The following is a 25,782-nucleotide window of genomic DNA, read 5'->3' on the forward strand; positions in this document are numbered from 1 at the left end:
AATTTACAAATAATATTATTTCCCATTCTTGGGATGTTTTTATAAAGTACAGTGGAGTGGAATGATCTTCCTGGATACTCTATCCATCTCTCTCTATTTTCCATATGCACATGCTCCAGTCATTTCGTCATTCAGTCATTTGTTCAATCGGTCAACCACTTTGTATGTTTATTAGGCAATGAATAAAAATGTATAACCTCATAGTATGTCTTATGACTAGTTTAAAGCCCATTTCTAATGTCACATCTTTCATGAAGCTTTCCATGACCCCCATGCCAGATGTAGTTCCTTCCCCCTTTGTTTACATATTGTAGAACATAGTATAATGTCAGCTCTTAGAGACCAGGGAATGCTTCATTTTTTTATCTTGGCATCCCTAGCTTAGTGCTATGCTTTGTATATATTTAATAATAAATGTTTATTGAATTGCTGAATTAATGTTTTATTTTATACCTCTCTCCTGGGACTTTTACATTCAATCTTGTATTGTAGCTGTTTCAGTATAAGCTATTTCCATTCATAGAATAGAGGAACAATAGGATGTAAGATCCATGATGGTAGCACCAAAAATAATGCCTGACATATAGTAGATTCTTAATAAAATGTTTGATTAACTGATCTGAACATGGATCTGAAGTTGGATGGGACCTTAATTACAGCCCAGTCATCACACTTTTGAGATGAGGAAATCAAAGTTAGGAGGGATTAAGTGACTAGTAGGGTCATACACATCATAACTGACAGCGCTGAGATTTGGACTCAGGTCTTCCGACTAAAAATCCAGCCATTTTTCTGTTATGTCATCCAAGTTCTATCAGTTCAGGGCATATATGTTTCTTTTCTTGTATCCCTCTTAATGTATTCAACACAATGATGGGAGTATATTATAAGCACTTAGTAAATACTAATTGGCTATTTAGCTGAATGAATGAGGAAAGCAGAAGACAAGTTTCCTGTCCTCAATAACTTTACCATTCAGCTGGGAAGGCATGTGGGTAAAACAACTGGATTCCAATCAATGGAATGAAACAACCAATGACACAATCAATTCCAAGTTAATGTCTAAGCAAAACAAACAATAATATGGTACATACTGAGTGGTAGTGCTTTAAACAGATGAGGAGGTTGAGGAGAGGTGCAGTTTTAGAGGAAAAGGGCAATCAGTCAGTGCCTACTATGTGCAGGCACGGTGCTAAGAGATGAGACAAAGAAAAGCAGAAGGTAGTTCCTGTTCTCAAGGAGTTCACAGTTTAATGGGAGAGACAATGTGCAAACAACTATGTGCAAAAAGATACAAGCAGGCTAAGATGGGTAAAATGTCAGAGAAGGCAATAAGATTAAGGGTGACTGAGAAAAGCTTCTCTTAGAAGATGGGACTGTAGCTGGGACTTGAAGAAATCCAGGGAAACCAAGAGTCATATAGGCAGATATGAGGAGGGAGAGAGCTTTAGATATAGAGGGGCATCCTATCAGTAAAAATGCCCAGAGTAAGGAGATGGAATATCTTATTTGAGAGACAACAAAGGGGCCAAAGTCACTGAATCAGAGAGTACATGGGGAGTGGAAGGAAGGGGAGTTTAAGGTTATGTAGTGGATAAGTTAAGAATGTGTAATGGAGAATTCTTTATTTCATTCTGGAGTTTATTGATTAGGGGGATGATACGGTCAATTCTGGGCTTCTGGAAAGACATTTTGACAACAGAGTAAAGGATAGACAGGAGTGGGGAGATACTTGTGGCAGACAGAACAACCAGTAGGCTATTTGCAATAGTTCAAGTATGACAAGATAAGTTTCAGATGATTCAAATGTCCTTTATCTAGGATTAGAGAAAAGGTGACAAAACAGTAATGCTTGAAAATGTAAATGTAAAAGTTAGTTACATAGAGATCATTGAAACAAGGAGGACAGATGAACTCTCTGAATATTGGAATGAAAAGGGAAAGAATAGAGTGTTAAAGACTAAGACCTTCATGGATGGGGTTCAGAAAGGAAATAGATACAAATAGGACAGAGAGACTTTCAAGAAAAGGGCTGAACAATAATGTCACATGAGTTGTATAACAAGAACTATTAACAAACATTAATTGAGCACCTACTATACCTGAGGCTTTATCATGGAGATGCAGAAGAATTATAAGATGTGGCCTTTTCCTTCAAGGGAAGAGAATTAGGAATTGGGGAGTGGGGTAGAAAAAGGAGGTAAACACAGAAAGCTAATTCACCCAACCAATACAAAGAAGATCAGATAAATGGTCATTGAATTTGATTAGGAAAAATTAACAGGTATTCCTAAAAAGGGTAGCTTTAGTAGAGTGATGACAGCCTTCCATAGCACCACTGCCCAGTAACTTCTCAGATGACGTCCTTGACTCATACAGTAACAAGGAAATTTAGGCCAAGTTCTGAAACATCTTTTTTTCTCTTTCTTATTTCACTACCACTTGAAAATATCCTCCATTATTTCCTCCTCTGAGGAAAAAGTGACTCTTCTCCTAACTAAGGCCAAGCCCTGTAATGTATATTCATTCCTCCCACTCTCTGTAACAGATTGTCTTTACTATCATCCCTACCCCCTCTATCATTCAGTTTATCCCTATCCAGTGGTTCTTTTCCTATTGTATAAAAACATGCCCAAGTCTTCTCATTCTTTAAAAAAACTCATTAGATTTCAACATTCCCATTTATTATTGTCCTATATCTCTCCTCCATTTTTCTAGTAAGCTCTCTTTAAAAAAGTCATCTACATTTACTTGATACCTCCACTTTCTCTCCTCTGTCTTTTAAACTCTCTATAATCTAGCTGCAGTCTCATCACTCAACTGAAAACGCTCTGTCCAAAGTTACAATTATCACTTGTCAAATGTGATGACTTCTTAATTCTTATCCTTTTAAATTTCTCTTCAGCATTTGATATTGTTGACTGCTCTTTCCTCTTGGATACACTCTTCTCTCTGGATCCTTGTGACATTTTCTCTCTTGATTTCCCTGCCTGTCTATTTCTTTTCAGACTCTTCATTCATTCATTATCCATGTCACAACCTGTGGGTACATTCTAAAGCTCTGTCCTGGACCCTCTTCTTTTTTCTCTCTACAGACTTTGACATGGTGGCCTTAACTCTCATGGATTTGATTGTCATCTCTACACAGATGATCCCAAGATTCATATATCTAGCTTTAGTCTCTCTCTGGAAAGCTGGTTCCATAATTGTCAGTTCCAACTGACAATTGGAAATTTCAAACTAGATGTCCTATAGGTCTCTCAAACTCAAAATGCCCAACCAGAATTCGTTACCTTTCTCACAAAACCTATACATTTACCATATTTCCCTGTTACTGCTGAGGTCACCACTATCTTCCCAGTCTTTGAAGGTCAAAATGTATGTCATCATCAACTCTCTCTTGTCTCTCACTCATCTCTCACTTATCCCACATATCCAATCAGTTGGCCAACACTTTTCATTTCTTTCCCCATATCTCTTGCCTTTACTTCCACTCACACAACCACCACCCAGTTCAGGCTTCCAGCACCTCTGTCCTAGACTACTTTAATATTCTCCTAACTGGTCTTGCTTCATGGCTCTTTCTGCCTCCCCCTGTTCAAAAAACTCTAGTGGACCCTTGCTATCTCTAAGATCAAATATAAATCCCTCTGGCTGGCATTTAAAGGTCTTTGCAACATTGGCCTTTCTTATTCTTTTAAGTCTTATTACCCATCACTGCCATCTACAAAATCTACAATCCAGTCTTACTGAACTTGCTGTTCCTTCTACATGACACGCCATCTCTTATTCCTTGCCTTTGCACTTGTCTCTCATGCTGTGGAATGTGGTCCCACCTCACATCTTTCTCCTTGTCTTGGAATGTTTGGTTTTCTTCAAGACTCAGCTCAAATTCTACTTTCTCCCTGAAGTGTTTACTAATTCTCCCAACTACCAGTATTCTCTTTTCGACAATTCCCTCAAATTTTAAAAAATATTCTCTACATATAAATATATAGGTATAAATACACACACACACACACACACACACACACACACATATCTTTCCCCTCATTATAATTTAGGCTCCATGATAGCAGGATCTGTTTCCCTTCTGTATTTGTATCACTGGTGTTAATCTTAATGCTTGACATATAGTAGGTGATTAATAAATGCTTGTTTATTGATTGATTTACAGAAGTTAAATGTATTTTAATGGAACTGGAAGAGATCTTATCATATAATATGAAATCATGGATTATGAGAGCAGGTATTCTAAAGCTAGAAAGGAACTTAAGACATACAATGTTAAAAAACAGAACCTGACACATTAGTGTTAGGAGGGACCTTGGAATACATCACGCTAAAAGGTAGAATATTACAGCTGGAAGAGGCCTTAGAGAGCAAATCCAATTCTTTCATATTAAAGATGCAGAAATTCTATTTTTCAAAACCTAATTATAAACTACAGAGAAAGCATGTAACCAACCAATCCACAAGCATTTAAGTGCTTCTTATATTCCAGGCACAGATGCATTCCTTGCTCTTTGCTTACTTTGCTACAGTTTTTTCTGGAACAGCTCTGCCACTTACCAGCTGTGTCATTTTGGAGAGGTCATGGAGTGGTGTCACGGGAAGAAAAATGAATTTGAAGTCAGATGACCTATATTAGAGTCTTGGCTCTCCTACTTACAATCTGAATGACTTTGGGCATATAGCTCCCTCTTCTCTGAGTCTCAATATCTTTATTTGCCTAATTAGAGGATTAAACTAGATCATCTCTCAGGTCCTTTTCCAGCTTTCAATCCCATCATTTTATGACTCCTGAACTTTGGAGCATAAAATAATAACAGAAGTATAGCATCTGTTCATATTGGGTTTTTGTTTCTCTTTGATTCATACAAGTTTATATACACATATAATTTATGTTTATAGTTTTATTTGTGCATCTGGGATCCCATCAGTGGGGGCACTCCGTTCACTGGAGCAGTTCATAACCCAAACTTTCTTGATCATTCTGTAAAATTCTAGTTCATAAATCCCATAGAGAGTTTTCGTCCAATATGTGAGTCTTACTGTCTCCTGGGTACCATTTAACTCCCCTTTGCCCTTCTGTAAGATCTTGCTTTCAATACATACTAGACTTTTCTTCTTATCTGGTTATTCTTGTCCTTGATGATATGCTTTATGCCACTCCTATGTGATATCCAAATATTTAACTACACTTACTCATTATGAATCAAACTAAGGTCAGACTCTTACCTGTTGACTCCAGGACTGTGACAGCCACATAAAGATATTTGTTATTTAAGTCTTCCAAGCTTTGATATGATAATTCTTCAATTGCCTTTTTACTGTTAAATGTAACTTCTGCAACTCCATTTATTATCTGTTTTTTTTTTCAAAAGAGATTAAAAGGGTGGAATGTTTGCCACATAGGAAATTATAGAGGTAAATACAGTCCATTTTGAGCAGTCTTTAGCACAATCAGCAGTCATATGGCAATACATCCATACAGGTAAGCGTTAAGACCCAAAGGAATACTACCCCAGTTCTATGTGGTGAGTGTACTTTGAAGTTTGACTTAATATTCAGCTTTGTCCCTATCCTTGCTTCTTACCAAATACTACACTTTGATGCAATCCACACTAATCTGTTTTGTTGGCTTTAGAAAAGCCCCCAACTGGAATTGATGCTTCAAAACAGCTGCTTTCTATTTGTAATATGAATCCAAAATTTAGTGACCACCTTCTACCAAGTGACAATCTACCAAAAGCCAGGGCATATTGTCTTTGAGGAAATGGAATGGCTCTGAGGGGACAACCAAGTAAATTTAAGAAATCTAATTATTAATCCATTTCTCTTTATCTTTTAACTTTCCACAGGTACTGGGACACCACTCAGGCTACCCCTCTGTTTGTTATCCCTCACTTCTTGTAAGGTCCACTTTCCTTTACCAATCAAAAATTTCCTAAAGAACAAGTTTTAAACCATTTCTTGTTAACAAAATTTTCAGTTGCTCCTCAGTTGCCATATTCTATAGTCAATTTATGAGCACCATAAAACTCTCCATTGTCCTATGGATCACCCATACTCTGATTTTTTGGATGTTACAATACTTCATATTTTGTAGTGATATAGCATCCCTAGAAGTGAATTGGTGCCAAAGGATCAGGTTTTGTTTCAGGGAGCATCTTGGGAACTTAAAAAGCACTACACACTGCCAAAATGCAATCTAATTTACTCTCCTCTTCCTATTAACACCTTCAGTAAGCACATGTCCCTATGTTTTGTGCCTGATTTGATATCAATAATTAGGAAAATCACCTGGGTACCAGGTGCAACTGAACAAAGTTAACTCTGTCCTTGTATCTATCAAGTAATTTTATATAATCTTTACCTATACACGGGAGATGATTTGTTGGAAGGCTTAATTTTTATTCTAAACAGAATTATCTGAAAAATTGCCTGAATTTCACTTTTATGGAATCATAGAATTTTAGAACTGGAAGGAGTCAAATAGATCATCTAGTCCAATATAGAAGAAGAACTTGGGACTAGAAAACAGAAGTAACTTGTACAAGAGGATCACACTAGCAAATTAGGACCTGAATCAGAATGACAAGTCAGATATCTTGACTCCTCATCCAGAGCTCTTCTGCTTGCATTTTATAATCTTCATTCAAGGACTTCCATATTTGTCTAAATGGATTCCCATAGCCTTCCTGTATGACCTCATGTTCATTACAGCTCACTCATATACCCCAGTCATTCCAAAATATTACTCATTCAAATAACTCTGAAATTCTATTATTCTATGCATATATATATACACACCAAATAAATATATAATATATACCAAATAAAATACATTTTAATTTGTGAACATATCCTTGTGACATCTTCTTACCTGTGTCTGCTGCATTGCTTTATGCATCATTTCTTTCCTATCTTCTTCTAAACTTTCTTTTATTCCAAAATAGATATAAACATCTCCCTCAGAGATCTTCTTATTATAAAAATAGCTGTCAAATGATAACATAATGAAATCATTTAAAATAGTTACTATAATGAGTTCCAGATAAAATAAAACAATACTTATCAAGTTTTAATCCTTACAATAGCACTGTATAATAGGCAAGGCAAAGGTTATTTTCTCCATTTGACAGATAAGAAAACTCAGGCCAAGGGTTCACGGAATCATAAATTTAAAGTATCTGAGGCAAGATTAGAATTCAGGTCTTTCTAATTCGAAGCTCCGAGTGATTTTATATGTGACCACTTCATAGGATTCATTATTTGCTCTAGTTGGGACCTAGCTATATCCTATTCACTGAACAACCCAAGCTGTTTCCCAATGTGATGTGTCCAAGATTACACAAAAGAGGATTCAGACCCAGCTTTACAGAATTGTGGCTTGGTGAATGAATGAAGACAATTCTACCTTCCCATTGGTCCTGGGTTTTTGAAACTACTGCTTGTTCACTGTTTGACTCTGGGCAAAGCAATCCACCTCTCTAAACCTTGCTTGTTCTATAGAATGAGGGAAAATGTATGTACTAGGCACTACTTATCTCTCAGGAAAACTGTGAGCAAAGTATTTTGTAAGTGAGATAACTAAATGACAGAATGAATACAAAGCACTGTGTAAACCTTAAATCCTCCATATAAATTTTAACTAATATTGTTAAACTTTAAAATGCTATATAAATGTTAAATGACTTGCCCAAGGACACATAATAAGGGAGTAAGGTGGCATTTGAAACTAAGAACTTTTGACTCTAAGTCCAGTGCCCTACCCATTATACTATCCTACCTCTGGTTTTACATTATACAATGATTTGTAAGATCTATTCCAGATTTAAAGTTCTAGGATTCTATTGTTGAGTTCAATTAATCAAGTGATAGGCATTTATTAAGTACTTACAATTTGTCAGGCAGTATGTTAAGGTCTTGAGATACACAGAAAAAGCAAAATGGTTCCTGCCTTCACAGAACTTACATTTTAGAGAGGAAGAGAAAATATAAATGATGACACACATGCAAACGCAGAGTAGAGGGAAGGTAACTTTAGAGGGGATGGTACTAGCCATTAGGGTGGGGGCAAGAAAGGCATCCTGGTAGGAAGTGGTACTTGAGATGAATTTTGAAGTAAGCCAAAGACTTTAAGAGCCTTAGCTCACAAAGAAAGGCCTTCAAGACTTGAGTAAAAGCCAGTACAAAGGCAAGGAAATACGATATAAAGTGCTTTGTTCAAGGAACAGCAGGTAGGCCAGTGTGGCTGAATCAGTAAGTGCTTGAAGGGGAGTAAAACACAATAAGAATGAAAAGGTGGGAAGGGAACCATTTGTGAAGAGTTTAAAATACCAAACAAAGGACTTTGTATTTGGTCCTGGAAATAATAGGGAACCACTGGAATGTAATGAGCCGAAGAATGATATGGTCAAACGGATGCTTTGGGGAAATCAATTTGGCAGCTCAGTGGAGGATGAATTGGAGGGAGGAAAAACTTAAAGCAGGCAAATAGATTAGAAGTTATTGCTATGGTCCAAGGAAGAGGTGATAATTACTTGAATGAGGATGGTGGCTATGTGAGTAAAGAGAAAGGGAAATCTACAAGAGATGTTGTAGAGAAAGAAATGACAAGGTTTGGCAACTGACTAGATATGTGAGGTGAGTTAAGGATGACACTGAGGTTCTGAACGAGGGAAACTGGAAGGATGGTGGTCCCTTTGACAATAATAGAGAAATTCAAGAGAGTGGAGGATTTGGGAGGGAAAAGTAATGAATTGTTTTTTGCACACTTGAATTTGAGATACATATGGAAATACATTTGAAATGTCCAGCAGACAGTTGGTAAAACAAGATTTGAGTTCAGGAGACTGGGCTAGATAAATAGAACTGGGAATTATCCACATAGTGATGATAATTGAACCCACTGGAAATAATTAGATCACCAAGTGATTTGGTATAGCTTGAAAAGATACATGGGTCCAAGAGAGAACTTTGGGGGACACCCAGAGTGAATGGTTCTGACATGCATGCCTACCTAACACAAGAGATAGAATGCTCCGACAGGAAGAACGACCATCAAGAGAGCAGTCACAAAATCCCAAGGAAGAAAGAACATCCAGCAAAATGCATCAACAGTGTCAAATACTGTAGAGAAGTCAAGAAGGATGAGCAGCAAGAAAATGTCATTAAGACATGTCAATGAAGAGATTATTGTTAACTTTGGAGTGGGCAATTTCAGTTGAATGATGAGACTGGAAGCCAGATTACTGAGGGTTTAGAAAAGAATGGCAGGAGAGGAAGCAATAGCACTGAATGTAGATGTTTTTTTCAGGTTTAGCTGAGAAAGGGAGGAAAGATATATGGAGTGATGACTAATCGGCATGGTAGAAACTAGTGAGGATTTTTCCTTAAGGATGAGGTTTGTTTATAGGCAGCAGGAAAGGAGCCAGTAGACAGGGAGAGATAAGAGTGAGGATGACTGGCAAACTGCTGAAGAGGAGAGAGGTTAGGATCAAGGGTACAAATAGTGGAGGTGACCTTGGCAAGTAGAAGGGCCACCTCTTCATTAGAGACAGAGTGAAGGAAGAGATAATGGGGAACATGACAGAGGAAAGAGAAGGAGAGAAAAGGGAGCTCTCCATGAATGGTTTCAATATTTTAGGTGAACTAAAGCACATACTTTCTGTAGACAGAATAAATAATCTCTCTTATATTTTGCATTGTTTTCATATGTATATATAGTGACCAATAAAATCCAAATTCATTACTAAATTCTTGAGCCTTTTGTCATCATATAAATTTTCTCAGTCAATGTGTACTAATAGCTGCTATCATTTTTTACACTAAAATGAAGTCCTTATACTAAAAAAATGGTAAATTTTAAAATTTATTTACTTACTTAGCTTTTATAGTAATACTAAAGTCTTCAAATTCCTTGTAGCTAATGAAGTTATTTTCTGGCTCTAATGATATAGAGAAGTGTGGCATCACTGAAAATAAAAAATGAAGAAAGCATATAATCACTGAAATATTATTTTAAAAGGATAAAGATTTTTGTTATAGCTAAATGGAAAATTAAAATAGAAAATAGAATTTAAAATTAAAATAGAAAAAAATTACTTCTTAATAGTTCTCCCTTCTGACTGAGTGATTGCGATCCATTAATTCCCATACCAAAATTTAGAGTAGGAGGTAGAAAATGTGGGTTTGATTCTCTGGCTCCTTCACCTAAAGGCTTTGTGACCTAGGGTGAATTTATCACCATTTCACTAAGCCTCACTGTCCTCATCTGCAAAATGGGATACTATTTCATAAGGATGGTTTGAGGGACTTATACTGCAAAACTTAGAAGTTTTACATATTTGTGGACTCTGATTATTATTACCGGTAGCATTATTATAATTGAGTTGGAAACATAAAACATACACATGAAAATAAATAACACAAAGCCTTATGTGATTTTTAGATGAGGAAGTTAAGACTTGAAGAGTTAAAATGACTTTCCCAAGATTACAGAGTTGGTGCCAAAGCCAGAACTATCACCTGAGTACCCTGATTCCTATTCAATAGCATGCTATAAAATATCTTATACACATGATTTATCATTATGATAATTATTCCTAGAATAAGAAATTGCTTCTTATTTTCAAAGTTGTTTATGATTTTACAATTTATAGAAGACAAAGCATCTTTAAGGAAGTCCTTAAAACACAATAAAAAAAAAATCTCAACAATTGCTGGAAATTACCATATTCCTTAATCTCAAAATATGCAAGACTTGATGTTGTGAAGTCTTCTTTGTATTTGGCTTTAATTGTCCACACTCCATATCTAGGAAACAAAATTGTCAAAATTACTTAGAGTTGTCATCAATTAATAATAGTTCTCACCCTCACCCAGGAAATGCTAAACACAACTTTATTTTTAAAAGGGAAAAAACTCATATAAAATCAACATGACCATACTTTTCACATGTATATTTTGTTTCTCCCCCTTAGTTATAGTAATACTGAGTTTGATATTGAGTTTAGATGAAATTAAATCCATGTAATTAAAGCTTATATTTTCTTCTTTAATTCAACTCAGAAAGCACAGTGCTTACAAGTGCTTATGTTACTACTGACTTTTTTCCATTTGTTATAGTTTATCTTAACAAATAGCTGTCATATGGAGAATTTACATCATTCTATTAGACAAATTCCTCTAATGGCAGCGATTGCATCTTACACTCTCAAATTCCCTTTCTTAACTAGCACAGGCTTCATTCATCAAATAGTCAGAGTTAATCTATTCAGTACCTGTTTCTGAGGCTACTATAGTCAGTAGCCATGACTTTCAGGATTGGGCTAGGGCACAAGTAAAATATGCACTTTTCAGAATAAATGAAGAAAAAGGTACAGATACCTAAATTCAATTTCCAATATTGCCAATACCCAACAATATCTTCTCAAATGTTTATTGAATTGAATAAAATGTTATTAATGGGTCGATCCTGAAGTCTAACTTCAATAATAAATTATAAACTTTAGAAAATAAATAATGTTGCCGCCCAAAGTATTTGGTAGAGAACACTGCTTGCCAAATGATGAAATCCTTTCCCATTCAAAGAGTGTTCTTTACTTTCAGAGAACTACACAATTATCAAATTATTCAGATTTGTTTTTGTTCCACAGTTTTCTTCATACACCCCCCCCTCCCCAATTTCCAAGACTTTGTGTGTGGGAGTGAGTTGGGGGGGGGGGGGTTGGGGGGGGGGGTCAGAATACTCTGTGAACCTCTACCACCCTCTGCTGGACTGAGGCAAAAAAGCAACACCCTTTCCTGTCCCCTCCCCTCCAACCTGGACCAAACCACAAGTTATTCTAAACTTGCCTAGTACCATCAGAACATTATAGTAGAAAGGGGTGTTAGAGCACAGAACACAGATTAATAAGGAAGATAATCACAGAATGGTAACACTTAGAACATTAGAACTAGAAAATTCCTTAAATAGAAAATATTAGAGCATGGAACCTCAAATTTTAAGGTAAAAAAAGGAACTTAAAATATTAGAACTTCAGGAGTCCTTTGGTATGGATCAGCCATAATGCTAGAGTGAAGACATTTCTCTAGTGTGCCAAGAAGGCCCTCCCTTTTTGTAAACCAATTTCTCTATGTGTACTGTAATCCTTTGCCACTTAAATGACTTCACCTTTCCGAGTTTCACCCCTCTTATAAAATGGGAAAAATAAAATTTGCAAAATACAACCATAGGTGTTGGCACAGGACATACCCAATATGCCCAAGCACACTGTAATGTCTCAAAAAATTATTTCCTGTCTCATTTTAAAAATTTATATTTCAAAATAGTCTAGCTAATTATTAAAATTAATTATAGTGTCTTTACTTTGATGAATAAAATATCCTTTATGATATATATTTAATAAAGTTTCTATTTAAAAAAAAAAAGAAAATTCCCTGGGTGTGTAGCCTGGGCATGAAATTGGCTTATGCCTAGGCTCATAGGATTGTAAAGATAAAATAAGAGAATGGATTTTCTAATGTTAAAAACTATGTAAATGTCAAAAGACTACATATTTACATGCATATTGGATATATAAAGAAATAGAATAGCCCAGTAGTTAGAGAATCAGCTTGGAGCCAGGAAGGCTGCAGCAGCAAGCACCCTGACATACACAGAAGGGCCTGTTGCCCAGGTTCTTACATCTGCATTTCTAAAAGGAAAGCAGCTTTTAAGGAGAAAACAATCTAATTACATTCAAATACAAGCAGAGAAATATAGACCAACTGTGGGGATGGCTACCCAGAGTCTTGTCTAGCCCAGGAACCTTCTTCCAAAGAAGCCCCCAGAAGCAAAACCTCACCTCAGAGTATATATATAACTCCTGATGAGGCCTATGAGTGAGCAGGGAAGATCTTTAACTTTCATAACAAGCCTCACCAAATCAAGCTACTCTCATTAACATTACAAAGATTTAGGTACAAATCCCACCCCTGACACCTACTGGTTGTTTACCTGGACAAGTCACTTAAACTCTGTGCATTAGGCTGCTCTGTAAGACTATACATTGTATAAGTGGTGACTTCTATCAGTAGAAGGAATTTTCCTAATCCTTCTATCAACGTGCACACACAGATAATACATTACCTAGGTAGGTATATCTAGTACATATATGTATATGTTAGATATATATATACAAAGGACTTCTGATTTCCTTCTAGTGGAGCCTTAGAGCATAATCCATCTGTGACAGGGGTGGGGAAGCTGTGACCCTCTAGGTCCTCAAGTGTGGCCCTTTGCCTGAATCCAAACTTCACAGGTTCCCCACCCCTGATCTATGATTTAGTAGATAACATTTAGGGAGTTGCCTGAGCCACAGAGGTTGTTCACTGTATTTCTTACTCAGTTGATAATATAGTTTGCTGTGTCACTAATACCTGAGCCCTCCCTCTCCCTTTCTCTCTCTCTCTCTCTCTCTCTCTCTCTCTCTCTCTCTCTCTCTCTCTCTCTCTCTCTCTCTCTCTCTCTCTCTCTCTCTCCCTCTCTTCTCTCTCTCTTCTTCTCTCATTCCTCTACCCCAATTTCTCTTTTCCATGTGTGACTTCTAACAGTGGTTTGGAAGGAACAGAGAACATACTTTATAGACTAATCATGGCATATTAGGCTCTGGTCCAACAGTGGAACAATTCTAAGTTTTGATAAAAATATTCTGAAGCACCTTTTTAAAAAAATTCTTTTCCAGACACACTTCATTGGGCTCAGATGCACCCTGAGGAAGGAGGAATTGGAAAGGAAAGCTGTGGTTCTTGCCAGGAAACTGACTTTTATTAGTCATGGCTTTCAAAAAAAAAAAAAAGTCAGCTTCTAGGGCCAGCCTAAGGCTGCCGTACATGTGTTGGCACCACGCTAATACCTCTTTATCCCCTCTAGGTGGCTCCACATGACTGATTTTCTGTAATATTTGTGGGAAGCACTAGAATCCCCTGGTAGAGTTGGAAAGGATGTAGAGATCAGCTAGCCCAGCCCCTCCATTCTAAACAAGAAGAAACCGAGCCCTAGAAAAGTGAAATGATTTGCCTAAGATCACGTAGCAAAAAAAAAAAAAAAAAAATGGCCAAAGTGAGCCTTGAACCCAGATCTTCTGATACCTGGGATAGCTAGATGCCTCACTCCATAGAGCTCCGGGTCTGGAGTCAGAAAGACTTAGCTTTTTGAGTTCAAATCTGGCCTCGGACACTTACTCTGGACAAGTCACTTAACCCTGTTTGCCTCACTGTCCTCACCTGTAAATTGGGCTGGAGAAGGAGATGGCAAACCCCTCCAGAATCTCTGCCAAGACAACCAACCCCAAATGGGGTCACAGAGAATTGGATACAACTGAAAACAAGTCAACAGCTTCTGACACCAAGCCACATGAGAACATTGTCATCTACTTTATCTATTTTTTTATTGTCATCTGAAGTATGATTATGTAAGGATATCTACAACTTAAGAGCCTAGGATACTAAGAGGTTAACTGATTTACTCTGTGTCATACAACCAGCATGTGTGAGTCGAAATCTGAACTCACATTTCCCATTGCCTCAGTGGCCCAGGCTATCAAGTTCAGATTTCCATGGTCAGAGGAAGTTTTCTCAATGGGAACTCCCTACATCAATGTAATCCCTTAATCAAAACTCCCTATATAGGGAACTCTTTACATGGATCTAAACAGACAAAGCACAATGTACGTATTGCTTACATAGAGAAATAAAGAGAAAGGTATAAGCATTTATTAAGGGCCTACTGCATACCAGAAACTGTGCTAAGTACCTTATGATTATTATCTCATGTGTTCCTTACAGCAATCCTGAAAGGTAGGTGCTATCGCCCAGTTTTTACGTTGGTGAACATCTTCTGGTGAGTAAACTAAAGCAAACAGAGGTTAAGTGACTTGCCCAAAGTCACATATCTAATAAGTATCTGAGACCAGATTTGAACTAGGGTCTCCCTGACTCCAGATCTAGCTGCCTCTAGCAGCTATACATAGCTGAATATATGTAACTAACTACACATATATTTAGGTCCATATAAATTTTATAATTATTTTAATAAACAAACAAAAATAGCTTATATTTACATAGTGTTTTGTGTTCTACAAAGTGTTTTCATATCTGTTATCTTACTTGAGAATCAAAATGACCCAGAGAAACAGGCAAGTCAGGTATTGCCACTCCCATTTTACAGATGAAGTTATTGAGATTCAGAGAACTTAAATGATTTGCACAAAGCCTCAAATGGTTAGTAAGCGATAGAATATGTCCCTCATTTTTTCCTCACTCCTAAGTCTAGTACTCTTTTCATATACTACATATTGTAAAAGAAGTTGCTTTATTTAGAAAGATTTTAAAATACTTTGGATTTGGTGGAATCTTGAAATCAGGAAAAGAAACAATGCCAACATAGTCATTTTCGTGAAGGACTTCAACTTCTGCTCCTTCTGGATCCTTTGGATTAAGAAAAAGAAAATCTTTATTGAAATCTCAAAAGATAAAAACTTTTATTTAGTTACAAATTTACATTTTTTGTGTATTAATTCGAATTTTATATTTCCTTATTTCTATTGATATCATAAAATTTTAAAATATGTATTTTATTATAAATTGCAATGATTTAATAATCACTTGCTTGATTAAATTTTTAAGCATATATGTTTTCTCTAAATCTCATAGGGATAACAACAAAAATACTCTGCCTACAAAGGTCAACACAAAAAAATTTGACTTCCTCAGGACCATTCACTCTTCAGTCACTTACAACCTCATGTATTCTATTAAAATTGTTCTTTCAAAGACTTCCTCCTAAATGCTCAGTCTGATTCTTTTTTTTTTCTCAGTTCTTATTCTATTTGTGCAGGATTTGGCACTGTTAACAATCTCCTTGATCTTTCAATGCTAGGTCCAGAACTTAACTAGGGAATGATGTGAACTATTGCTCAAAGTATCAAAAATATGAAATTTGGAGTTCTAAAATGCTCCTGGGCCTTCCTACTTCTGGTCATGATTCAATATTCATAAGGTGCATGCATTAAACATACTGCACTATCTGTGGAAACATAGTTTATTGAACATATTAAACATGATGGAAAAAATACTAAGCACTCCAACATAGACCCATTAGCCCCTAGCCACATCCCCCTTCTGCTTTTTCTCCAAGGTCTTTGGTTATGGTCAAACAATTCTAAAGTCACCCAAACCTGCAGATCATGGAAAGGGAATGGGTGGGGGCATGTGAGTATGATTACTTTTAAGATTCTAGTTCACACTCCTCAACTGTATCAGGGGAAACCATGGAGAGATTGATGAGTCTTCCACACTTTGCTCACAACTGAAAAACTTCTCAGTAGTTATTAGCTCTGCTCTTTGCCCTCCGACTTCAAAATCCAAAGTTCTTGCCATTATATTATACTGCCCTCTAACTAGATAACTGATTCTTTACAGTAAGGATCACAGATTTATTTCAACTGACCTTGAAAATGGTTCCCCTCCCATTAGTACAATAGGTGTTTAATTTGATATTGACCCATGTACTTTGAGCTAACAAGCAACGTCTATGATAGTAATGGTCAATGTCTTCTCTTGGGAATGTGAAGAAATGGTGCAGTGCAAAGAGTACTGGGCAAGGAATCAGGAGTCCTGGATTTGAATCCCTTTTTTTGCCATAGACTACCTGTATGACTTTAGACAAGTCACTTAGGCTTTGTGTGTCAAGTTTTTTTTTTAATCTTCAGAGTGTTTAGCTTACATGATTTTTAGGATCTCTTCCAACTCTAATAATCTATGGATCTATGGAAACCTATTGGATCACAGAATCATAGCATTGGAAGGAACAGAGTTGGAAGGAATCTCCTAGGTCATCTAGTCCAACTAGTACCTGATACCCTCTACAGTAAGCCCAACAAATGGTCATCCAGCCTTCAGTCAGAGACTAGGAAGGGTAAACCAAGTACACCCTGTTGAAGCCCATTCTACCTGTAGGAGCTTCTTTAATATCTGGCTTAATAAAAAACAGTAGAGTCTTATATCTGCTTCTGCACTTAATCAGTTGCCATATATTGATTTGATTAAAGTATATGAAGAAAATCCAGGCTCACACAAATATATAGTAGGAAAAAGGAGGAATTTTTTATTAGGCTAATCATGTCTTAATCTTATTGTGAAAACAGTTTTGACCTTTAAGTCTCAAGGATTCCCAGGAGTCCAAGGACCATACTTCAAGAATTATTGATCTAAATCTTCATCTTGATTAAATGCATTTAGCACTGTTGGTCACTCACCCCTCCTGTATACTTCTTCCTCTCAAGGTTTTATTGACTGCCTTCTCTTGGTTCTACCTGTTTGATCACCCACTCTTTTCTAGTCTCCTTCATCAGATCTTCATCCAGGTCACGCCACTTAATTGTGGGTATTCCTCGAACCTCTGTTCTAGAACCTCTTTCCTTCTCCTTCTAGAACCTATCTCAGTTGATCTCATTAGCTCTAATAGATTCAATTACCTTGCAGACTGATGATTCACATATCTAGCCCTAGCCTTTCTCCTTAGGTTCACTGCTGTATTCTCAACTGCCTTCTGGAAATCTCAAACTGGATGTCTTGTAGATATTTCAAAGTCAACATGTCCAAAAGAAAAATTATTATTTTTCCCTCTAAATTCTCCCCTTTTCCAAAAACTTCCCTGTTGATACTAAGGGCATCATAATTCTCCCAGTCACTAAAGCTCACAACATTGGTGCCATCCTCGACTCCTCTCTCATATTGCCAATCTGTTGCCAAATTTCATCATTCCTACTGTTAGCATATCTCTCACATATGTCCCCTTCTCTCATACACCCCAGTGCAGGCCTTCATCATCTCACAGTTGTACTATTGCAGTTATCTTCTGGTTGGTTTACCTGCCTCACGTCTCTCCCTATTACAACTCAAAATGATTTTCCTAAAGCCTAGGTCTATCCATGTTAACCCATTGGTTCTCTGTTACCTCCAAGATCAAATTAAAAATGCTATGTTTGGTATTTAAAGCTCTTCACACCCTGGCTTTTCCTATTTTGCCAGGCTTTTTATACTTATTGCCCTCAACTCTAGGATCTAGCTACTAACTATCTAGTTTCTGTTTCTTACACTTAATACTCCATCCTTCAACTCCATGCCTTTTTTACTGGCTATCTCTCAGGCCTGAAATGTTCTCTCTACTTACTCCTACCTTCAGGCTTCCCTGGCCTCCTTCAGGACTAGCCTCAAATCCCACCTTCTGCAAGAGGCCTTTCCCTGTTCTTCTCACTGCTAGTTCCTTCTCTCTGTGGTTACCTTCCATTTACACTGTATATATTTTGTATGTCCATAATTATTTGCATATTGTCTCCCCCATTAGACTGTGAGATCATTAAAAGTAGAGACCACATTTGTGCCTTACTTTGTATATCCAGAGCTTAGTCCAGTGCCTGGTCTCCAGTAACTGCTCAGTAAAAATTTGTTGACTATGAGTTTTATGACTCCAGCCATTTATGGACTCAGTGCATTGTACATCTATGCATAATCGATGCTTTAATGAAAGGTTTTTGAAAACTGAATGGCTTTTGATAAAGTTTAGTTATAGAGGACACCTCTCTATTCTTGTTCATGAAAAAGACATTGCTAAATTATTTACAGGAGATAACATACTCACTATAAAAGTTAAGGTGGTTTCTCTCCGAGCTGGCTTCAATTCTTCATTGAAAGAATAAACTCTTATCTTCACTGAAAGAATAATTAGCACATTACAAAGTTTGTTGGATTCTATTTAATCTAACAAACAAAAATAAACTCTAGGACTGTTTGGTTTCTAAAACTTCTAGTCTCAAAACGCAAGTCAATCCTGCAGAAAATAAAGTTCAATATAAAAAAACATAACAGGTGAATTAGGAACGACAGTCTGATCATTCACAGTGAAAAAAGCTTCTCTCAAAGGATAAGGAAGTATTTCATCAAAGTATGCAAGTAGAAGTCTATACTAGCAAAAAGAAGGGTGTCGGAGGAGTAGGTGGCATTTGAACCTCATTCTCATCTAAATTGATCAAAGAAGAGAGGAGTAGACACACATAGTTGGCTAGAGAAATATATTCCACTCAACAGAGAAATAGGAGGGAAAAAAGGAGAAGGATTCTAGAATAAGCAATCTCATTATAAAAAATATTAAAAATCTTATCAAGTTTTACACTATTTTGTATATCTCATGTTCTGGGAATTCTGTGGAGAATACCTTAACACATAGGAGTGACCCATAGAATAATTCCCTTCATGGTACTGGATGGTCTGGGGATAGAGGGGCCTTTGAAGGTTTCCTGAAATCTGCCTTATATAGGCATCTGCCTATTTTAACTACATATTCCTAATTAAAAGCAATGGAAAGATTAATTGTCAAAAAAAGAATAGAAAAAAGCTCCTCTCTGAAAGGTTTTTAAAATTTTCTTTAAACATATAGTTTATTTCAAATACAATAAATAAAAATCTGATTTGAACACAAATTTTGAGGAATATATCTACTAAGCAAAACATTGCAAAAGCTTTTGCAAATATACACATGGGTATGTATGAGGTTAACAGTTTTACATATGATTTATTGATACCTTCCAGGAGTCAATTTTAAAACATAAACATGGATGTTTTGTTTAGAAAACAAGTAAATGTTTCCATTGAAAATATCCCCTCTATTTTTCTCTATATAAGCAAAGGAAAGCAATTTGAAGTAATATTGTCACATAGTTATTTAGGTCAGGAATTCTTAACTTTTATATGCCATGGACCCCTTTGGCAATCTGGTGATGCCAAACAATAATAATCATGTCTTTAAATTCATGAAGGAAAATAAAATAAAATACATGGGATAACAAAGAAACCAATTATATTGAAATTCAGTTTTCAAAATAATTTTTTTAAAGTTCACAAATATTAGGTTAAGAACTACCAGTTTAAAGAAACATATCCCCTTAAAAATCCTATCCATGTGCCTCAATGTGTTCTCCCTGTATCCCCTATCTCCATTCAGAGAATTATAGAATTTCAGATCAAGAAGATGACCCCCATACTAAAGAAAACTAGAATTTCAAAATAACATTCATATATTCACAGAATCTGAGAGCTAGAAGGAACCCTTTCCAGTGGCCATTCCATATCTGGCAGAGATACCCTGTACAACATCCCAATAAATGGGTCATCTAGTCTTTGAACGAAAACCTCAAGTTAAGGGGAAACTTAATTCTTCTTGAGGTACCCAATTCCAGTTTAGAATATCTCTACTTCATAGGATATATTTCCTTTCACTGAGTCTGTCATTCTGCCCTCTAGTTTTAAGCAAAAAAAAAGGGCATCTCTTTTCCACATGATAGGCCTTAGTTTGAGTAGGTGGTGCAGTGGATAGAGCACCAGTGCAGGAGTCAGGAGGACCCGAGTTCAAATCTCACCTCAGACACTTGACACTCACTAGCTGTGTGACCTTGGGCAAGTCACTTAACCCCAATTGTCTCATCCTCGGTCATCTCCAGTCATCCTGATGACTATCTGGTCACTGGATTCAGATGTCTCTGGGGGAGAAGTGAGGCTGGTGACCTGCACAGCCCTCCCTTACTCAAAACAAAGTCAAGTGCAAGTCTTGTCATCATTTCTCTGATGGCATGGTCTTTTTCAGCAACAAAGGATGAACATACACACAGGCACTCTACAAATGAGTCTATCAAGTAACTATGCAGAATTGAAAACTGCTGAACTGCTCATTTCAACCAAAAGTCATATTTAGACATACAAGGGCTGCTGAATTCTCTTTACCTCTTCCCAAACATGGCAGTTTGCTTCCCACATAGTCAACGTGGCCCTTCTACAAATGCAGAGAGGTAGCCTCTCTGTAACTTAGTTTTAGCTGCTTAGAACATGGAAAAGTAAATGAAGTTGGCCAACATTATGCAACCTGTATTGTTAGAAGCAGAACTTGAACTCAGGTCTCCCTGGCTCAGAAAATAGCCACTTCTTGGGAGCCATAGGTTCATTTTGTCTCTACAAGTAAAATTTGTATGTGCCCTGATCAAATCACACCTGAAGTATTGTGTTCAGTTCTGGGTGTAAGATTTCAGGAAGTACATTGAAAAATGGAAACCTATCCAAAGGAATGTGACCTTTATGGAGAGAAGACTGAAGATGATGTCATCCTAGACTGTGAGTGTTTAGTCAAGTGAAGATACTGGAGGGAGGGGAGATGGACAGGATTATTGTCTTTAAGTATTTGAAGGGTTGTTGTATAGAAGAGTTATATCTTGGTTCTACTTGGTCCTAGAAGGCAGAGCTAAGGGCAAAGAATGAAAGTATCAAAGCAACCAGGTTTTAGGTGGATTTTAGGAAAAATTATTAACAATATGAGCCATCTAAAAGTTAGATGAGTTGCCTCCTAAACGAGTGGATTCGTCACTTGAAGTCTTTAAGTAGAGGTTAGATAATCACTTGTAAGGTGTATTGGAAAGGATTTTCTTTTTCAAGTTTAGCGCAGATTTGTATCCCTTGAGATCCCTTTTCCAACTCTTAGACAGTCTGTGAAAGTCACCAAGAATGAAAACAGTGACTTCATACTTTACATCAAAACTAACAGAACTATGAGCAGTGAACTGTTTTCAAGGACATGTAATTGTTTTCCAGGCAGAAAAGAATAGTTGGCATTTTACCTGACTGATCAGGAGTATAAATAGGCTTGTCCGTCTGAATGAAGAGAAATCCATTCTCATAGTTTAAGGGCATTTTTTTCTCTCTTGTAAAGTGGGGAGATACAACTTCTAAATATACATGCGAAACTGAATTTCCTCTTTCAGACAAGTCTCTTGGTTGAATCTGAAATGCAAGTGTTGAGAAGGAAAGTAAAATAATCTCAAAGTGGTTAAAAATTCTTCAAATACCTTTTTGAGTGTGTTTTGAATAGCCCTAGAAAAGTGCAGCACTAGAAGAAAAAGAAAATAGTCATCAGAAACCAGTATTGACTTAGCCAGATCCTAGCTATGAGACTTTGAGAAGGTTACTACTGTAGCTTTGGATTCCTTCCTATAAAATGTAATAATAGCAATAAACAACCACCTTAAAAGTAATTGTGAAGACTGATGTATGAAAAACTGCTGGTAATTGCATTATATACATGTGGATTCCTATTCTCAAAGTAAACAAGATACAGGTAAATTCTCCCTGTAATTATTGTGTTACTTGAAATGGTTACACTTATTGAGATCATAAAAGTAAAATGCTTTCTATGCTTTAAAGTGCCATATAAATGTTAATTATTAGCATTAAATTTTGAAGTCCAGTGCCTACCATCTTAATACTTCACGGATATTTTCCATTTCTCAATTATATTCTAAAATCCAGTTAGGTTTTTTTATATATTAGATGCAATTCTGTCATTTTGAATGTCTATCTTAGACATGTTAGAATGAGTTATGTTACACGGCATGTTATTTAAACTATTTAGTGATCTCACATGGAAATACACATTTTCTCTCTATGTTTGGAAATGTCAGTATTCAAATCACATCAGGTTTTGATTAAAATAACAATTCACATTTTTATAGAGGCCATTAGGTGGGTAGAGCACTAGACCTGGACTTTGGAAGGCTTGAGTTTAAATCTAGCTTCCAACACCTACTAGTTGTATGACCCTCGGCAAGTCACTGAACCTCTGTCTGCCTCAGACTCTTCATCTACAAAATAGGATAGGAGCAACACTACCTCCTAAGGTTGTTGTGAAAGTAAAATGAGATATTTGAAAAGTACTTTACAAACTTTAAAATGCTATATGCTAGCTACTGTTGTTGTCAGCATAGCTATTGTCATCGCATTTTAAGATTTACAAAGCAGTTTTCTCATAACAACCCTGGAAAGATAAGTAAAGTTAAGTATTATTATCTCCATTTTATAGATAAAAAAAACCCTTAAGCTTGAAGAGTTTAAATGATTTGCCCACAGAGGTGATGGGTCTGGGTCTCAAACTAAGTTCTTTTGTCTCCCAGACAAGTACTCCTCGTACTGTTAAATTGCTTTTCACTGTGTATTTGTAAAAGTAGACAAAATGTTCTTTGAAGACATACAATTAAAGATGCAGAGTTCTGGAACTTATTTTCTGGGGACACATTCACTTTGGCAGAGGAGTAAGTAAATCTCTTATCTGGAAAGCTTTTAATGGAGATGGTGGCATCAAATGCTTCTGTGTATCCATAAGCTTGAATGACAATATTTTCAGATGCTCCAACATGGAGTACTTTTGCTGCTGAAATGATGTATCTGTTAGAACAATAGAACAAAATGGGTCAATTTCTGCATAATCCAAGCTATCTGAGTATTATTATTTTTATACTACTGGAAACATTTAAAATTAATATAGTTATTCAAGTCAGTGCAGATTGAAGCATACTTTTAAAACTTTTCCCCCATTTTTTGTATTGTGTATTTTCTTTTGCAACATGGCAAATATGGAAATATGTTTGGCATGATTTCACATCATAGCCTTGAAAAAGACTGAGATACAGAACTTTCCAGCTCCAGTTTTTAAGATACCTTCACTTTCAGTGTACTGACCAGTTGTGATCATTTTTCCCTCTTATTTTTCTTCTTTCTCTTATTATATGAGATAGTTCTTTAGAAACAAATGGGAAAGATCTTTTGGGAGACTATTCTAATGTAAAAAAATAAAATAAAGACATTTAAAATAAATAAAATACCTTGAGATTTTTCAAACTACCTCAAGTAGGAAGGATGGGTCCTAATTACCACTAAAGGACATTATAAAATTGCTTAAAATATTCTGAAAAAGAAAATAAGTTTTTAATTTGCTGTTATGCACAGTTTTATCCGGAATATAGCAGTTGAACTCAAATTCATGCTTCAGGTTGTCCTCTCTCCCACCTATCCTTTTCCATGCAAAAAGAGCTGGTACTTTTTTTTTTAATGACAACTTACCTTATCTGAGGTTCATAGCCAAGATATCAGCCCATAAATTCCATCTCTTCTTTCTAAACTCACCCCTCATTACCATCAAGACAAAGCTTCTGCTTCTATGAATATATCTATCAGTTTTGCCTTTTGACGCTGACCAGAATCATAGAAATTTAAAGCTAGAAGGGTAATAGTCATCTCAGACACCCTCCTTGTACAGATTAGGAAACTAAAGGGAAACAGATGAAGCAGCTAGTCCTTGGTCACAAGAAAGAGGCAGTAGCAAAGCTGGACCTGGAACCCAGATTTAACTATCAAGTATTATTATAAACCAACATGCATCATTTTCACTTACATCTGCTCCTGTCCCCAACTTCTTCCAATGCAGATTAAAATGCAGACTATCCTTAAAATGTCCATCTTGATAAGGAGCAGTAAATCATTGGTGCTGCTTCTCATTAAAGTTCCCTAACTTTGATTTGATTCAACTCAGCTGCTAATGTTTGAGACCTCAATCCTTAGGTTAATCATTAATGTGAGATAGAGAACCCTCCAATAGAGTTCTCAAATCTCTGTCTGAATTGATTTGATGTCCAAAGGTAAAATTAGGAGGTCTGATGGAATTTCCAATTTGGGAAACTATTTTGTTGGGAAGATGAACCCTGATGAAAAATCTAGCACTAAGGAGACTTGGTCAAAACTATACCTAGCTTAACTCTCATGAAGGCTGGTCCACTTTGGACTAATCTGTGGTGGTAATGAGTCAGACTTTAGTATTTTGAGAAGTGGACTTTAGTTTGAGGAGTGGGAAGAGGAAACAAAGGACATAATTGTACACTTATTGTCCCTCATAGGTACCAGTCTTTCATCTGTGGAGTTGAAATCAAGTGGGGCAGAGGGTGCAAATTGGAGTGAGCTAAGTCCAGTTTCTATATTCTATAAAGGAAGACATTGAGAAAAGTGTAAAACTCTGCTCTCCCGTCCTCCATTCAAAGGGGAGAGGAGGCTGAGGGAGATAGTGTCAGAGACTGAGTTAAATAGCATGCTGGTGAGTTTAGAAGTGATGAGCTTATTCTAGGAGGGGTATCCTGTTCTGTGGAGTTGAAACCAGGAAAGGCAGCAGGTGCAAAGTGGATTAATGATATGAGTATATATGTGTAGGTGTGTGTATACATATATATATATATATATGTGTGATATCTATAATGTATATGCATATATATATATTGCGTATTTGGGTTGTCTAGGGGATGAAGCCTCACATTACAAAATCTGTCTCTGGTTCTTCATCTTAGATCAGCTTAGAAAGTGGTCACACTCAAAGAGGCTGGCAAGTTCCTGCCCCAGGTCAACTTCCTAGCTGAATGTTGGACATACATACATACACAAACACACACACACACACATACACATAAGTAAAATCTATCCATGTTGTTTCCCCCTGGTGTTGTTCACATTGGAATGTGAGCTCCTTGAGGACAAAAATTGTTTTTGTTTTTGTTTTTTCTTTATATCCCCAGTACTTAACACAGGGCCTGAAACATGGCAAGTACTTACTAAAGGCTAATTGATTTTATTTAAAACGTTAGTGCTCAAAAATTACTTCAGTGTTAAGGTCTAAGAATTTTAAATTTTGAAATAAATAAAATTATTTTTAAAATTAAGTAGCATTTATGTAATATTGACAATGCACGTTATAAAATTATGTAACAGAGAAAGATTTATGCTCACCAAAAGACAGAGTAGAAACAGCACAGACTCCATGGAAATGAGAGATTCTGAGTGGTTGGTGAAGATCTCCAGATGCTTCTGTTTGTG

General features: G+C 36.5%; 1 protein-coding gene across 1 annotated transcript in view; it reads right to left on the reverse strand.

The window, feature by feature from the left end:
* The window catches only part of C5 (complement C5), a 131,622-nt gene extending 107,172 nt beyond the window's left edge, over nucleotides 1–24,450 (reverse strand). The window contains exons 1-9 of the mRNA XM_072631781.1: nucleotides 24,320–24,450; nucleotides 23,121–23,313; nucleotides 21,714–21,876; nucleotides 18,695–18,765; nucleotides 15,389–15,480; nucleotides 10,742–10,824; nucleotides 9,893–9,983; nucleotides 6,890–7,004; nucleotides 5,242–5,368 (exon numbers count right to left, since the gene is read on the reverse strand). Coding sequence (XP_072487882.1) covers nucleotides 5,242–5,368; nucleotides 6,890–7,004; nucleotides 9,893–9,983; nucleotides 10,742–10,824; nucleotides 15,389–15,480; nucleotides 18,695–18,765; nucleotides 21,714–21,876; nucleotides 23,121–23,313; nucleotides 24,320–24,423 — 1,039 coding nt within the window. The 5' untranslated portion in view covers nucleotides 24,424–24,450. The remainder of the gene's footprint in view (nucleotides 1–5,241; nucleotides 5,369–6,889; nucleotides 7,005–9,892; nucleotides 9,984–10,741; nucleotides 10,825–15,388; nucleotides 15,481–18,694; nucleotides 18,766–21,713; nucleotides 21,877–23,120; nucleotides 23,314–24,319) is intronic.
* Nucleotides 24,451–25,782: the final 1,332 nt, after the last annotated feature.

This window comes from Notamacropus eugenii, chromosome 1 (assembly GCF_028372415.1).
Source record: "Notamacropus eugenii isolate mMacEug1 chromosome 1, mMacEug1.pri_v2, whole genome shotgun sequence".
Classification (NCBI taxonomy): domain Eukaryota; kingdom Metazoa; phylum Chordata; class Mammalia; order Diprotodontia; family Macropodidae; genus Notamacropus; species Notamacropus eugenii.